We start from the raw sequence: 14239 nt of genomic DNA, 5'->3' as shown, positions 1-14239 counted from the left end.
TGCAAAACTGTGTATTGGATTGGAGGTCAACTGAAGTAGGTCATTGATATACAGAAGGAAGAGGGTCGGTGAGAAAACTGAACCTTGTGGGACCCCAGCATTAGTTGGATGGTGAGAGGATAGGCAGCTGTCTACCATCACACCAAGTGTGCATCCAGACAGGAAGCTGGCATTCCATCTTCAGAAGTCCTGAGACAGTCCAAAAGATGGGAGTTTGCTTAGTAAGTCTTTGTGCTAGACCCAGTCAAAGGCTTTAGAGAAATCAAGTGCAACTATCTGGGATTTCGATGTTTCTCCACGGCATTTGTTCAGCAATGGGTGATGTATGAGAGTAGATCTCTTGTTCATCGACATTGACGGAATCTGTACTGGTGGTTGCTTAATAGCTGGGTACCTTCAAGGTAGAGTAGGAGTTGAGAGTTGGTTTTCTCCATCACTTTGGATAGGACTGAAGTGAGTGAGATAGGGCAGTAGTTAGATGGCAGTGATTTATCATCCTTTTTAGGAATGGGTTGAATATAGGCCAGTTTCCAAGCTTTGGGATATATATATCAGTGGAGTAAGAGAGTATGTACAGACGGCATAGGATAGGAGTCAGTTCTGGTGCACAGACCTTCAGGATGATTGGAGGAATGCCATCAGGGCCAGGAGACGTTTTTTGTGTCTAATTTAGACAACAGGTTTATGATCTCTTTTTGGCAAAAGGATACAAGGAACATTGCATGCTGGGCTGTTGGAATGACTAGAGGGCATTTGCCATTGTCAGTTATGTGTGAATTGGAGGCAAAGTGTGCAGCCAGGTGTTAGCTTTTTCTGTGGGTGATGATGATGCAATTGAACCATCTGGGTATGATAGGAGTGGGAATAGCATAGGGTAAAAGTTACTTCCAATTGCCTTGGCGAGAGACCAAAAGGCCTGGAAGCCATTTAGACAGGCTGCAAGCTTCCTGCTTTTTTGCCCTTTTAAAATCTGTTTTAAAAGAATTGATAATTTTCTTGCATTCAGAGTAGTATGGGGGAATGCATGTTTTCATGCCAGTGAGGATTACTTTGGTGATACGTTTGGTGCATATGGACTGGAAACAATACAACCATGGGAATGAAGCATAGCAGTCTCGAAGACTGTCCCATTTGGGGCAGGAGGAGGGGGAGGAGATGAGCACTAGGCTGTGGTCAGAATTACTCAGGGGGCTCACTACATTCACTGCATATTTGGAGGAGTCATTGGTAAGGAAGAGATCTAGGGTATTTGGGGAGTGGTTCGGGTTATATGGTATTCTGGTCAGCTTTTGAACAATTTGTGTAAGATCGTTAGTGATGGCAAATGTTTCAGTTGTACAGATCCTTACTCCTGTAGGATCTGTACAACTGGAAGAGGAAAGCCAATTGGTATTAAGGACATTAAAATCACCCAGGAGGATGATTTCACTGTTAGGAGAGTGGGACTGGAGAAAATCAACTTTTAAGGAACTTACTCAAGAAATGGGCACATCCAAAAAAAACAACAACCTTACAACCACTTACAGACCACATAAGAAATTGGCATCTCTTATCTACTCAACCAAAGACCACCCACATTCCCTAGACCTACCAGGTCCCTTGCAAACTATGGCCAAACAGGCAGGATAGCCTGTATCAGAATTTCTGAACAAGACTACATCCGGTTCCACCAATACAGCTACTCAGTACTTGCTGACCATGCTTTTGGACATCCACCACAGGATATGCATGAAGAAGGTCACTCTATTACACAATAGCAAATACAAGTATGAAAGGCTATCCCTTGAATCTGCCTCAGCCCTGAAAAACTTTCCAAACCTCAACAAATTTGGGTGCATGAGACTGCCCTAGATTTGGGAAGCATACATCCTAAGATCTTCAGCCCAATGGCCAAGACTACCCAATTCAGCCCACTCCAGGCATCGTTTAGGACTCTAGGCCTGACTTTAGTTGCCTTTCTTCAGCCTCATTTGCCCAGTGTTAGTGACTGAGTGCACATATCATTGTTTTTGTGATCTCTGATGATGGCAATGTAACATTGCCAAAATATAGGAAAGTATTAATTAAAGTTTTTATAAAATATTTTAGTATATATTGTTATATCCAGAAAAATAATAGTTTGGTGATACGTTGGTGATATGGATCATGTTATAACTATTATATATAGTTATAACATGATCCATAGATAGAATGGATTATGCTAATAATTAATTGGTTGACCTACAGATAGCAAATAAGTTGGCTGTTGCCAGCTTGAAAACTGAGTGAGGACAACGAGATGTGTAATGTTACATTTCATGCACAATGCTCATGTTACCACACAGGAAAAATAATGAATCTATTAGCAGAAAGAGATGGCTCTTAGTTTACTTTGCTCTTCAAGCATTTTTAATCTCAGTACTGTATATAGACAGTAAATGAAAACTGTCACTAAATCAAATCACACTTACCATTAAAATCATTCATGGTGGGAAGAAATATGATGTTTGCTGTGGAATTGATAATATATTCCCACTGGACATCATAAGTATTACTGAAAAAAAAAAACAAAAAACAATTAGCACTCTTTTTTCTTCTAGCATTAATTCCCGAATCTCTGTAATGGATCGTTAAAATTTTTTAACAGTAAGGATCTTTTCTGAGCAAAGATCAATTAATGCTAGTATAATATATACATTAATCCTTAAAATAAACAAGCATGAACTTAAAATAAACTATAGAGGAGGAAATTTTGATTCAGAGTAGATTACAAAAAGAAAAAGAAAAAAAAAAGAAATTTTGGATTTGCATTCTCTTGCATGGGATGTCAGATCAAACAAATGCACAAGTACCATCTTTGTGGCAGAAGGAACCATACAGACTATAGTTCTGCAAAAGGCTTGTCTTATGCAGAAGAAAAATCTCTACCACCTGTTTAACTGTTTGACATACTTTAGTTGAAGGGCCTTTATAAAGGTTTTTGACATGCTGAATGCAAAATTTAAGTACTAGTGATTCATCAGATTTCATTTAGGAAAATTCACTTTGAGGTATATAGAAAATAATAATAAAAACAATAGTAATATTTCACCAAAAAGTCTGAATAGATCAGTCAGTAAAAATGATGTCCTTTGATTGAAAAAGGGTCAAATTTTATCTAGAACATAAAAGAAACCTTGATTATTAACACCAGACTTCCATGGAGTCAAAAAACTCATTGAGAGAGGTACAAATTTATAAGAGCTTTCTATGAGGAAGTGAGTCAGCTGTTTTCTCTAGATCTTGTGCAGGTAGCAGGGTTTAATTCTTAGGAACTCTTAATTTTTTTGTCTCACAAAACAACCAGAAAAAGTATGCTTTGAAGCACTTTGATAATTAGGTTTATGCAAAGTTTATGGCAGTAACATGCCATTCAGCAATATATTAAGGGTGTTACAATGTTGTTTTCTCTAAAAATTTAATGCTTTCCTTAGTGTAACTTCCTTCCCTATACTGAGATCTATCCTTTCCAGAATTTTCTAACCATAAAACTTCAAATCACCCTTTTTGTAACTTCTCTATGAAAGTGAAAATTAGTCACTAACTAAGAGTGAATTCTCTAGACCTTCTTTCTGGGGCCATCTCCTTTTCGGACACTGACAAAATTTGTTTTTTAAAGCTGCCAGTCAGTACTAGGACAGAAGAATCCTTATTCAGAGAGACCTTCCCAGAATCTTAATGCCTAATTTATCTTGCTAAATCTCTCCAGCAGCATCTGTAGAATTCTTAGCTTGCAGTCGTAACTCCAACGTTCTAAATTCCCCTATCTTATTCCTTTCGCATAGGTTCAGATTTTATGAGTGGTAGGTTGGTCTCATGCTCAGGCAAAACTCAGGTTAACATAACAAAACATGTTTATTAGGATCTTAGAGCACTTACATTTAAATTCAAACATACACAATTAAACACTAAATCAAACTGGCGAATACAAGTGAACATTCTAATAAATAATCAACTCTAGCCTCTAAGTTAATCAATGATACACACAACATTCACAATACAAAATTCTAATTAGATGCTATCTACAATACTAGTTCCTCACATTAATTTGGGCACACATATGTGCATAAGTTTTCAGACAACCAGTCTAATGAAAGACCCAACAAATTGCTAAGCATATTAGTCATTCAAAGTTCCCTAAGTATCTGTCCATAATTTCCTTTCCACTAGAAACTGATTCACCCTTTCCTCTAATACAATTGGAAAATAAGTAAGAAAGTTCTGTACATTACCATCACTGTGTTTGATTACCATCTTCTTTTGTTGGATAAGACTCTACACTTTCAACAGGTTGCGTCCATGTGGAGGTCATGTTGTTCATCCGATAAGACCTTTCTCTGCACTTTAGTGATGCTAGCGTTCATCTCGATCTATAGGAGGTCAAGCCTGGTAAGCATTACCGTCTTTGGGAAAAAAACTTCCGCTGCCTCATTCCGGCGGTACTTCTACCAACGGCCCGAAACAGTGGACGGCGACTTCTTGCATACTGTCTGTCCGGTACCCATCAAGCATCCATCAAGGAGAGCTTGTCGCCTGACATCATAGTACTTTCTTCCACTGGTTAACAACTGCAGGTCCAAGCGAGAACAGGAACAAACTCAAGAGAGCCTGAAACTCCCACAAATCCTTATTTATTCTATCTCCGTTGCGTCCTCTTTTCTGCTGCAGAAATCTTCACACAGCACTTTCCATTGTGCCCTAAGCTGTTTCGTCATAACTCTGCTTCTCGAGGAGCGTTCTTTTTTGGGGAACGCGAGCTCTTCGCCTTCCGTGTTAGCTTTCGCCTCAGGCATTACGCTAAACTGGATGGCTAGCACGCCATCCAGTTTAGCGGATTACTGAAATATTTGACTGCTTTCGGCTCTTTCAGCATCTCCCCATGCCTTCGAAAGTCTCAATATAAAATGTGGTCTCATTCCGTGTATTAGTTTTTAGATACAGATACCTCGAAAGAGGGAAAGTTAATTTATGGCCACCCTGTACAAGTGGTCTGCACCACCTTGCCAATAATTTGGCATCTCCTAGAATGATCTTTTCTAAATATAAATATCATCTTGACTGATCAATAGAATTTCTATAATATTATAATGTTGTAAAGCATTTGTATGCCATATTGCTAATTTCCAACAAAGGCATGCTTTTTCCTAACTTTCCATAAATGATATTTTTAACTCATTAATTATAAATATCAAAATTCTCTTCCAATTGTTAACAGGTGGAGGTTAGGAGATGGTACTGCAAAGAAAAAAAAAAAAGAAATTGTTCTTCTTTGAGTGATGGAATGTCTAATATGTTATACAGTATAATGTAAATACAGGACAAGGGGCAGTTCTAGATTATTGCAGTCAATGTTAAGGTACTGAATTTAATGGCATTTATTAGAGGGCAATTCTCCAAGTAAAATCCTTTTGTTAAGAGTGTCCTTGGAACTTCAGTAAATTTTTAAACTGAGTATCATTATTACCCAACTGTGAATACTTGTGGCAGAAGAGATTAAATATTTCCTTATATCAGTTTTTGTTGTTATTAATGGAAAGAATCAGTGTCAAAATGATGTGGAGGTCTTAGAATTATGCATAGAATGTTGCAATTCAGGAACAATCTCAGCTACTAAGCCATTGTAATAATTTATTCCAAACAGTGGGGGATGAAAACCCAGATAGTACAGGAGTTCTGCAGATGTGTGATTGGTCTGCAATATTTTATGGATTATTGAGGCTATATATTTGAAGCAGAATTTTAATAAAGCCCTAAATCTCTATGATAATTGAAGAACTTTCTTTTTTTTTTTTTAACTTCTTTGTATCAGCTGTAGACAAAAAACAGATTTAGTATCAAATCATTTTTCTTTGGCTGCTGTATTATGTTCAATAATTGTTATATACAGCTCAGCAGGGAAGATTATGATTTTAAGTGGTTTTATAAAAGAAAGAATTTTCCAGCCTAAGGTTTCAATACTTTTTTGTATAAGTTCTTGAAATGGTAGTACTAGACAGGTGGAGAGGAAAATTCCAAGGTACAGTGAGAGGGTTCTCTCGTAGTGTTTAGTCCAAAGGTTCCCCTTTGGACTAACCTCCAAATATACCATCTAAATACTTTTAACTTTGTCTTGTCAGCATGGCAGTTAGTGTCCACTCAGTTTGTTGAATTTTTCCAAAATACCAAAAAAGACATATACTGAATCATTATCTCTCAAAGTGCCTACTACATCATGTATATGCTGATACTTTATTTTTCTTCATTTGAGGGAATTATTATCCCTCATGCACATGTGAATTGTCAACTTCCTGCAAAAAAAGATTTTGGGAACCAATGCAAAGAGCAAGAGACTAAGTGGGAAAACTTACTTCACTTCTTTTTTTTCTCATTTTGACTTGGAATAATAGGAACCACGGATTAGGAGGTGGGTAGTTCTATTAGCATTAGCTCCTTTAATAACAAATAGTAGCCTTTTGCTAATTTTAATATGCTGGAGGATATGGAACAGAAAGGGATGCTGGACACTGTTGAATGCTAAGTAAGACCCACTGAGAGTACCACCACTGGATGCTTTTTTCATATGAATCAGGGAGGAGTGTATTACATACCAGGACCATATTAAATTCTAATGCTCAGCCTGGAACTCCAATACAAATATATAACTTTTTGATTATGATTTCCTGCTTTGAGTCTATTATAATAATAAATCTCATATTCAGTATTAAACAGAGAAATAGTCTTCCATTAGTTGATTAAAGTATGATTTCTGTTAGGTTTTGGAATGAGGATAGTATGGCAGGCTACAAATTCACTTTAGTATGTGACCTACAGAGAGAAAGAATGTATAACTGGAATCGGAAGGATAAAATTCAAGGCCTCACAGTAACATTAGTTTGTTTGACATTCTTTACGAGTTGTAGCAGATTCAGTTGTTGTAATAGGTCTGTTGAGTCCATCTTGGATGTGAACTAGAAAGGAATTAATGTTCCTTCCAACATTTGAAGTTTCACATAGTGCTTCAAATAGTCTTCAAACAATATTCATAGCATTTCTGAAAGGATGTCTTGTTTGGTGTACACGTATCTTCATCATTCACACAGATTTCAGTGTGAATTGAAGACAGTTAAAGTGCTGCTGTATTTTTGTTTTAAAATTCTGCAGCACTTCAAATCTCTTCAATATATGAGCAAAATTTTAGAAGGAAAAAAAAGCAGTAAAACAAGCAGCAAAAGAACTGATTAAACGAGGAAAGGAATATGCTATCCTCAAAAGGAAAAAGAGAGAAGCTGGTTAATAGCAAACCAACACTTTCAGTGACATCATCGGAGATGTCAACATAGAAATAGAACTGGAAAGGCAGATACTAACCAGCTTCTCTCTTTTTCCTTTTGAGGACAGCATATTCCTTTCCCCATTTAATCAGTTCTGTTTTGCTGCTTTTTCCCCCCCTAAAATTCTGCTCATATATCCCAGTCCCAGGTAACACTGTTTGAAACTGATCAGAGGATCTGGAGTTTGGTTGAAAAGATTCATGGCAAATCTGGCAGAAGCCTCCATGGTCTGGAATCTAATCTCTTCTTGTTCCAGTATAATTTAAGTAGGATTAAATTATTTTCTGACATGTTGAGGTCAAAATGTTTGATCTGAATTGCTCTATCAAAACAGAAGAGGAGATATAAGTTCAATCAAGACTAGAGATCAGGGTTGTGCCAAGGCATATTTTAATTGCACATCCTACTTTTCTATTTCTGGGATCACCTCCTATTTTGTCTGTCGGGTTTTTCAATATAGTTTCAGTCTCCAGTTGCTATGATGTAGTGGGCACTGTGTATTATGACTGCAATCCTTGGAATAATTGTCATCTAACTGCTCTACTGGGTGAAGCATATACATTTATAAACTTTATTACACATCCATATTTCTGGTCTGTTGTCAAGATTCTTCCTTCTGCATCCCTTTGAATATTATGAAAAGATCCAGGGGAGGGGGGGGTGAAAGAATAAGAACCCTTACTGCAGTTACCTTGATATCTGCAGAGATATGTCTTGGGGTCTTTAATCTCTCTTGGAAACTGAAGTCTAGTCAATGGAAGCTAGATTCAACAAAGATACTGGGGTTGAATTAATGCAGAAGTAATGCTTGGTTATTGAACAACCAAGTCATGAGCACTGCCAACTCTTTTGCATGTTGCCTTAATATACACGATGATATCCCATCCAGTCTCACAGCCTTATTTTATTAACATCAAGGTTACTTAATATTCTAAATACTTCCTATTCTTGAACTTAATCATTGTTTTCCTTTCTATTGTTATTCAGCACTAATCCTACCAATCCCCTGCATGATATACACTAATGAAATACTCATAACATTTCTACTAAATCTTCAGCAGATGTGACCTATGTTTCATCTCCAGTAACTGAAGTCAGTCAGTCTTCCATATTCAACCTTTCTTCTACTGGCAACATGGCTATAGAATTCTCTAGGGTTTTGCTTTACTACTTCAGCCAATCACCTTTCATATGCCAATTTCTCCTTCTCACTACATGCATCATCATTCTAGCATGTGCCTTATAAATCTCATGCAGTCTGAGAGATGACCTGTTTTTTATAGTTCCTGCATAATTCCATGAGTCATCCATTTCACCTCTGCTATATTTATCTGCCTAACCACAGGAAAAATCAGGAAGGTAGAAAAATATTCTGAAGGCAATTCTGAAAAACGTTTAGAAATGAAGGAAAGATTACTGTAAAAGGAATCAGAGATGATAAAGGCGACATGAAAACTGAAGAAGAAGTTATCCTAGCTGTCTGGAGTAATTATTTTGAAAGACTTAAATGAAACAAGAAATGACAGAACAGTGGTAGAAAATATTCAAAAAGCATGCATTTGGAGTGGATGATAACTTATTAAAAATGTTCTTGTATGGAGGTGTAAAAGTTTTACAGTGGTTGCGATGCATAATTCAGAAGGCATGGTCAGAAGTTTGAATTGTAGATGATTGGAGTAGAGTTATCATGGCACCAATCTATAAACAAGGAACATGAAATAATGTGGGAATTAAAGAGGAAATTCCCTACTCACTACTCCAGGTAAGATTTACATAAGCACTTTTTTTTTTTTCTTCTTCTTTATCCCATAGTCTAAAAAGGACTGTAGAGTAGATATTAGGACAATATTAGATATTGTCATCCTACCATAATAACTTTTTTTGCTAGCTGTATATTGAAAAAAACTCCCTAAGGTTTTTTCTTAACTTCTTAGCTAACTGCTGCTGATACTGCACTTTTGCTACCATTACCAACCAAGTCATCCTCTTTGTCTATTCTTTGTATTCCTCATGGAATTAATTATCATTTAATTAAGGGGATAATAAATCCCTCATTATTTCAAATACCGAATAAGAAACTCGACGATCGAAATCTAAGAGTTTCATGCCAAAGAATGTTCGGCAAGTCCAAGCGTAAGTCAACGCCTGGTGGTACAACACCAGGTCAACTCGGAGCAAAGGTGGAGCAAGCTTCGATCACTGTCCTTAATATTTTCTCATAATGTAAAATGCAGTTCCTAGGAGATGCATTTCTGTTTTACATTATGAGGGAAGGTCACCCCACCCAGACAGGTTTCAACCTTTATTGAGGTCTTATCAGTGAGTAAGTAGACCTGGATAATAACAAGGTTTTAGTGAACAAAGTTACCACTCATCTTATATTCGTTACATTAATGCCTTCTTTCTCTATAATTGCATGCTTAATCTCTTTATCTATCCATTTCACCTACTTTATTTAACCTTCTGACTCTTGGAATACATTTTGACATTGTTTCTACCAGATAGTTATTCAACACTACCCAAGCAGCACTAATCTCCTTTCCACCCAATGCTCATTCCATGTCACAGCTTCCCAGTCTTGCAGTTTCACACTTACCCTTTCCTCACATGGCTGGCAACCTCCCAGGTAATCACTTCGTGGTCACTCTCACCAACAGGAGAGAGAGAGAGATCTGACCCTCATTTATAATGAGGCCTTCTGATGAGATGATTAAATCAAAGATCTTTCTGTTACATTTTATCTGAGGTAAATGTCACTCAAAAACTAGAGAAATTTATTTTCTTTACTGCTGGTTGTAATCTTCTCATCCCAATCAATATTGCTATAATTAAAAATCACTAATAATGATCACCCTTTTCCTATATGCTTGGTTAATTTGCTTATACATTTTATAGTCACTACTTTCCACATTAGTAGGTCTATAGAAATATCTAACTAACTATTTACTTCTATTTCACAACATACTGCCTAAAAAGCAGTATGTATGGACCCAACTCTTTCTATCAAAACTTTCAAACATAAAAAAAATTATACTTCATTTCTCTTCCTGTCAGGATGTTATCATCTTTATCCAACCATGCTTCACTTATTCCAACAGTTATTCATATTTATCTTTTATATCTTTTTGAAAAATGCTAAAACCATCTATTCCTGCGAGTACATCACTCTCTGTAAATCATCTCTCAGTGACATCAATAATTCACAGAATGATTAACTGTCTCAACACCATAAACTCTGTACTGTTATTCCTAATACTTCTTACATTTCATTATTCATTATTATATGGGTATCTTCATGGAGTCAGAACTCACTGCAGGAGACTTTATACACACAATACCTATCATACCGCTCCTTAAACTCCTTCACTGTCAGGATGCTCAAGTAATTCTGGCAATCCATTCTACTCACTCAGCAGCAAAAATCTAGTCCATACACATCCTTACTAACCACACTCTTATAAAATCCAGGAGGAGGGTGACCCTGAAATTTCCTTTGTATCAATCTTCTAGAATCTCTTTAATAACTTAAAAGTTTCTATCATGTTCCCTCTTTTCCACCTCTTAACTAAACTATGCAGCCCACACACCTTGAACCTATCCTCATAGGGAGCATTCAACACACCTGTCAAAAGTTGGTCACTTGTCCATGAATTCCTCTTCACCACACCCTGAACCCAAGTGAAATCTGTGCACAGCAGTCAAAATATGACCAAATCATGGCTTTATAAAAAGGGTAAGAATAGGTTAGGTAATTTTGGATTTTTGGCCAAAGCAACTCAGGCCACGAGGCCAAAGTATTGTCTGTTAATAGCATATGTTCTTATAGCTATTATAGTTCCTATTGCATGATGAATAACCTGAGTTTCCAGGAGGGAAAACCATGCCACTTCCATAAATCATTTAACTCGCCTTCAGCTGAAAAACCCTGATAAAGGTTCTTCACATCCTGGATGGGAATTTATAAAGAGGAATAATAGTTTTGCTATTTTTACCTGTTAGTGTGTTTTTCACCATTCAAGTAAACGTTTGAATTATTTTATCAACTTCTGCAACATGCTCTCTGAATTTCAACTCTTTATCCATCTTTATCAAATTCCTGCAGTCAAGTACCATGAATGTGATACAAAGTATGTAACACCCCTTCAACCTGAAGTGCATAAACTTACATTTAGAAATGTTAATTTCACAGTCATTATCCCACAATTTATTAAAATCATCCTGCAGGATATCTAAATCACCTTTATCCACTATTGCTTTTCCCAGTTTTGCATCATCAAATAACTAAATATTCCCATTGAATCTTTCCCTAATTCATTAAGATACAAATTAAATAGTGACCCTAGTGCAAAACTGTGAGATAATTTACTAGTCATTCTCCTTGATTCCACTCGAACATACAGTATATTACTCTCTGGGTCTGTCAGCCATCACCCCCCTCCCATCCATGCTACCATCTTGATATCCATTCCCATTTGCTCGCACAGAGGGTGTTTTCACCAAATGTGAAGTTAACAGCCTTTAAGAAGGATAAGAGAGGTGATGGTATGCTGCTAATGATATCGGATGACTTGAAGCCATCTGGTATGAGGTGGAATCCAACAAGATCAATTACATACTGGGGTGTTGTTACAGACCTGGTGAATTGGTTGCTGGTGATGAAGAAATGCATCACCAAATAGAAAAGATGAGTACGAAAAGAGTAATCATAATGGGAGACTTTAATTATCCAAATATTGACTGGGTACTAGTTGGATCTCATGAGGAGAATGAAAATGAATCTATTGAGCTGTTGGGAAACAACTTCCTCAAGCAGCATGTGACAAAAGGAACTCTAGGTCAAAGAGTGTCAAGATTTGATTATAGTATCGGAGGGCATTTCAGTTAAAGACTTAATGATTCTGCCTCTGGTTGGTGACAGAGATCATGTGGTACTCACTTGGGAAGTGAGTATGTTTATGAATGTTTCATTTAGAAGAGGTTATATGCTGAACTACAAAGCAGGAAATTATGACCAACTGAAGAGTATACTGAGTTCAGTGGAATGGGATTGGTTGCTGGATGGGAAGAATATCGACAGTGTATGGGAAGCATTTAAACAATACTTAAATGATCCGATATCACAATGTGTCCTGAGAGTTCAAAGAATAAACAGGATAGGAGTCAAATGAATGTATAATCTTATTAAGCAAGAAATTCGTAAAAAAGGATGATGTCTGTTATGAAAATCATAAGCAGCAGGCTAGAATAGTCGCAACTGTTGTATGGAAAGCAAAGTCAGAGTAGGAAAAGAAACTGGCTCAGTGTGCTGAAGACAACCCACAAGAATTCTAATCGATATGCTGCAAGTCTCTTTGACTTTTAAATACAGATGGTATGAGAATAACAGATGCAGAAGAGGTTTTTCAATTAATTAGTGCCCATTTTGTTCAAGGCTATCAACCTGATGTATGCAACATTGAGCTCACTGCTACCTCCTCACTGGATAAATAAGCTCAGGTTATGAGGACGAGGTATTAGAGCTGTTGCACAAACTGAATAAGTATTCAGCAGTAGGGACTGATGGGATATCAGCATGTGTGCTAAAACAGTGTTTAGCCGAATTGGCTATTCCTTTAACCAGGCTGTTTAATATGAGTCTTAGAACAGGGAATATTCTGCAAGAATGGAAAGAATGTATGGTATCATTGCACAAGGGTGGTGCAAAAACTGATATATCCAACTATTAGCCAATTAGTATCTTAGGGGTAGTGGTGAAGATTTGGGAAAAATTGGTTAGGACTCGCCTTCAGAAATGGGCTGACAGTGAATCTCTGATTTGCAATGAGTAACATGGGTTTACTAAGGGAAGGTCATGTTTTAGCAACTTGCTCACATTCTATAACAATATTACCATTGAACTAGACAAGAATGGATAAACCATGATACTTTTGGATTTTGCTAAGGCTTTTGACAGAATACAGCATGGTAGACTGTTGCATAAATTGGAGAATATGGGTTTGGATTATAGAATATTAGCGTGCATAAGAGGATGGCTGACTGACAGATCAAAAAATAATCTGTCAGTCAGCCAATATATACAGGGGATGTGAGTTTGCAAGATTTAAAGTAACCAGTGGTGTACCACAAGGATCAGTGCTTGGTCCACTGTTATTCAATCTGTGCATTAATGATATTGGAAAGGATTTGACAAGCGACATACAGCTATTTGCTGATGATGCAAATATAGGTAGGGTAATCAGGAATGATGCTGATATGTAGTACCTGCAGAATGATTTGAATAGGTTGGAATTGTGAGCAGTGGAAACTGGCAGTCAGTTCAATGTCATTCACTCTTGTGTGATTAGATATTCAATGTTGTATTATATCAGTGGGATTATGCTAGAAGAAACTGATGAGACTAGGGGTCTTGGAGTGCTAGTAGATAGGAAGTTGAAGTTTAGGGGTCATATAGCAAACATTGCAAATACACTTCAAAAGATAATTGCAATGCTGAAACAAATGTTCAAGTGTAAAGAAAAGGATGTCATTTTGCCTCTTTACAAGGCCTTGATAAGGAGAGTGCTAAAAATGATATCAGGATTGTGGAATACTGATTATGAAGACAGATTGAGAATTAGTAGACTGCCGATACTAGCAAACAGGAGAAAGAGGGATAATATGATTAAGACTTACAAACTTCTGAAAGGGTCATACAATATTTCAGTTGATGGAAGTTTTTAATTTATGGAGTGTGGGAAAAGGACAAGAGGGCATCCTTAGAAGCTGAAAATGAATATTGCTAAGGAGGAGGTGAGGGCTAAATTTTTCTTTCATAGGGTGGTGGTTGATTGGAATGTATTGCAATTGGATGTTATGAAGTGCAAGCAGTGTAAATGAATTCAAAAATAAGTCTAATAGCTGGTGTGTGTGTG

General features: G+C 36.9%; 1 protein-coding gene across 3 annotated transcripts in view; it reads right to left on the bottom strand.

Moving 5' to 3' along the window:
* The window catches only part of LOC150097166 (uncharacterized), a 201597-nt gene that overhangs the window by 70667 nt on the left and 116691 nt on the right, over positions 1–14239 (bottom strand). For all 3 annotated transcript variants that reach the window (XM_090407304.1, XM_090407305.1, XM_090407303.1), the window contains one exon: positions 2451–2533. In XM_090407304.1, coding sequence (XP_090263430.1) covers positions 2451–2533 — 83 coding nt within the window. The remainder of the gene's footprint in view (positions 1–2450; positions 2534–14239) is intronic.

The sequence above is a fragment of the Typopeltis vanoorti genome, chromosome 17 (genome assembly GCF_054136105.1).
Source record: "Typopeltis vanoorti isolate ZY-2024b chromosome 17, IOZ_Tvanoo_1.0, whole genome shotgun sequence".
Lineage (NCBI taxonomy): Eukaryota > Metazoa > Arthropoda > Arachnida > Uropygi > Thelyphonidae > Typopeltis > Typopeltis vanoorti.
The sequence above is the reverse complement of the archived record's forward strand: the minus strand, read 5'-3'. Positions and strand labels throughout refer to the sequence as shown.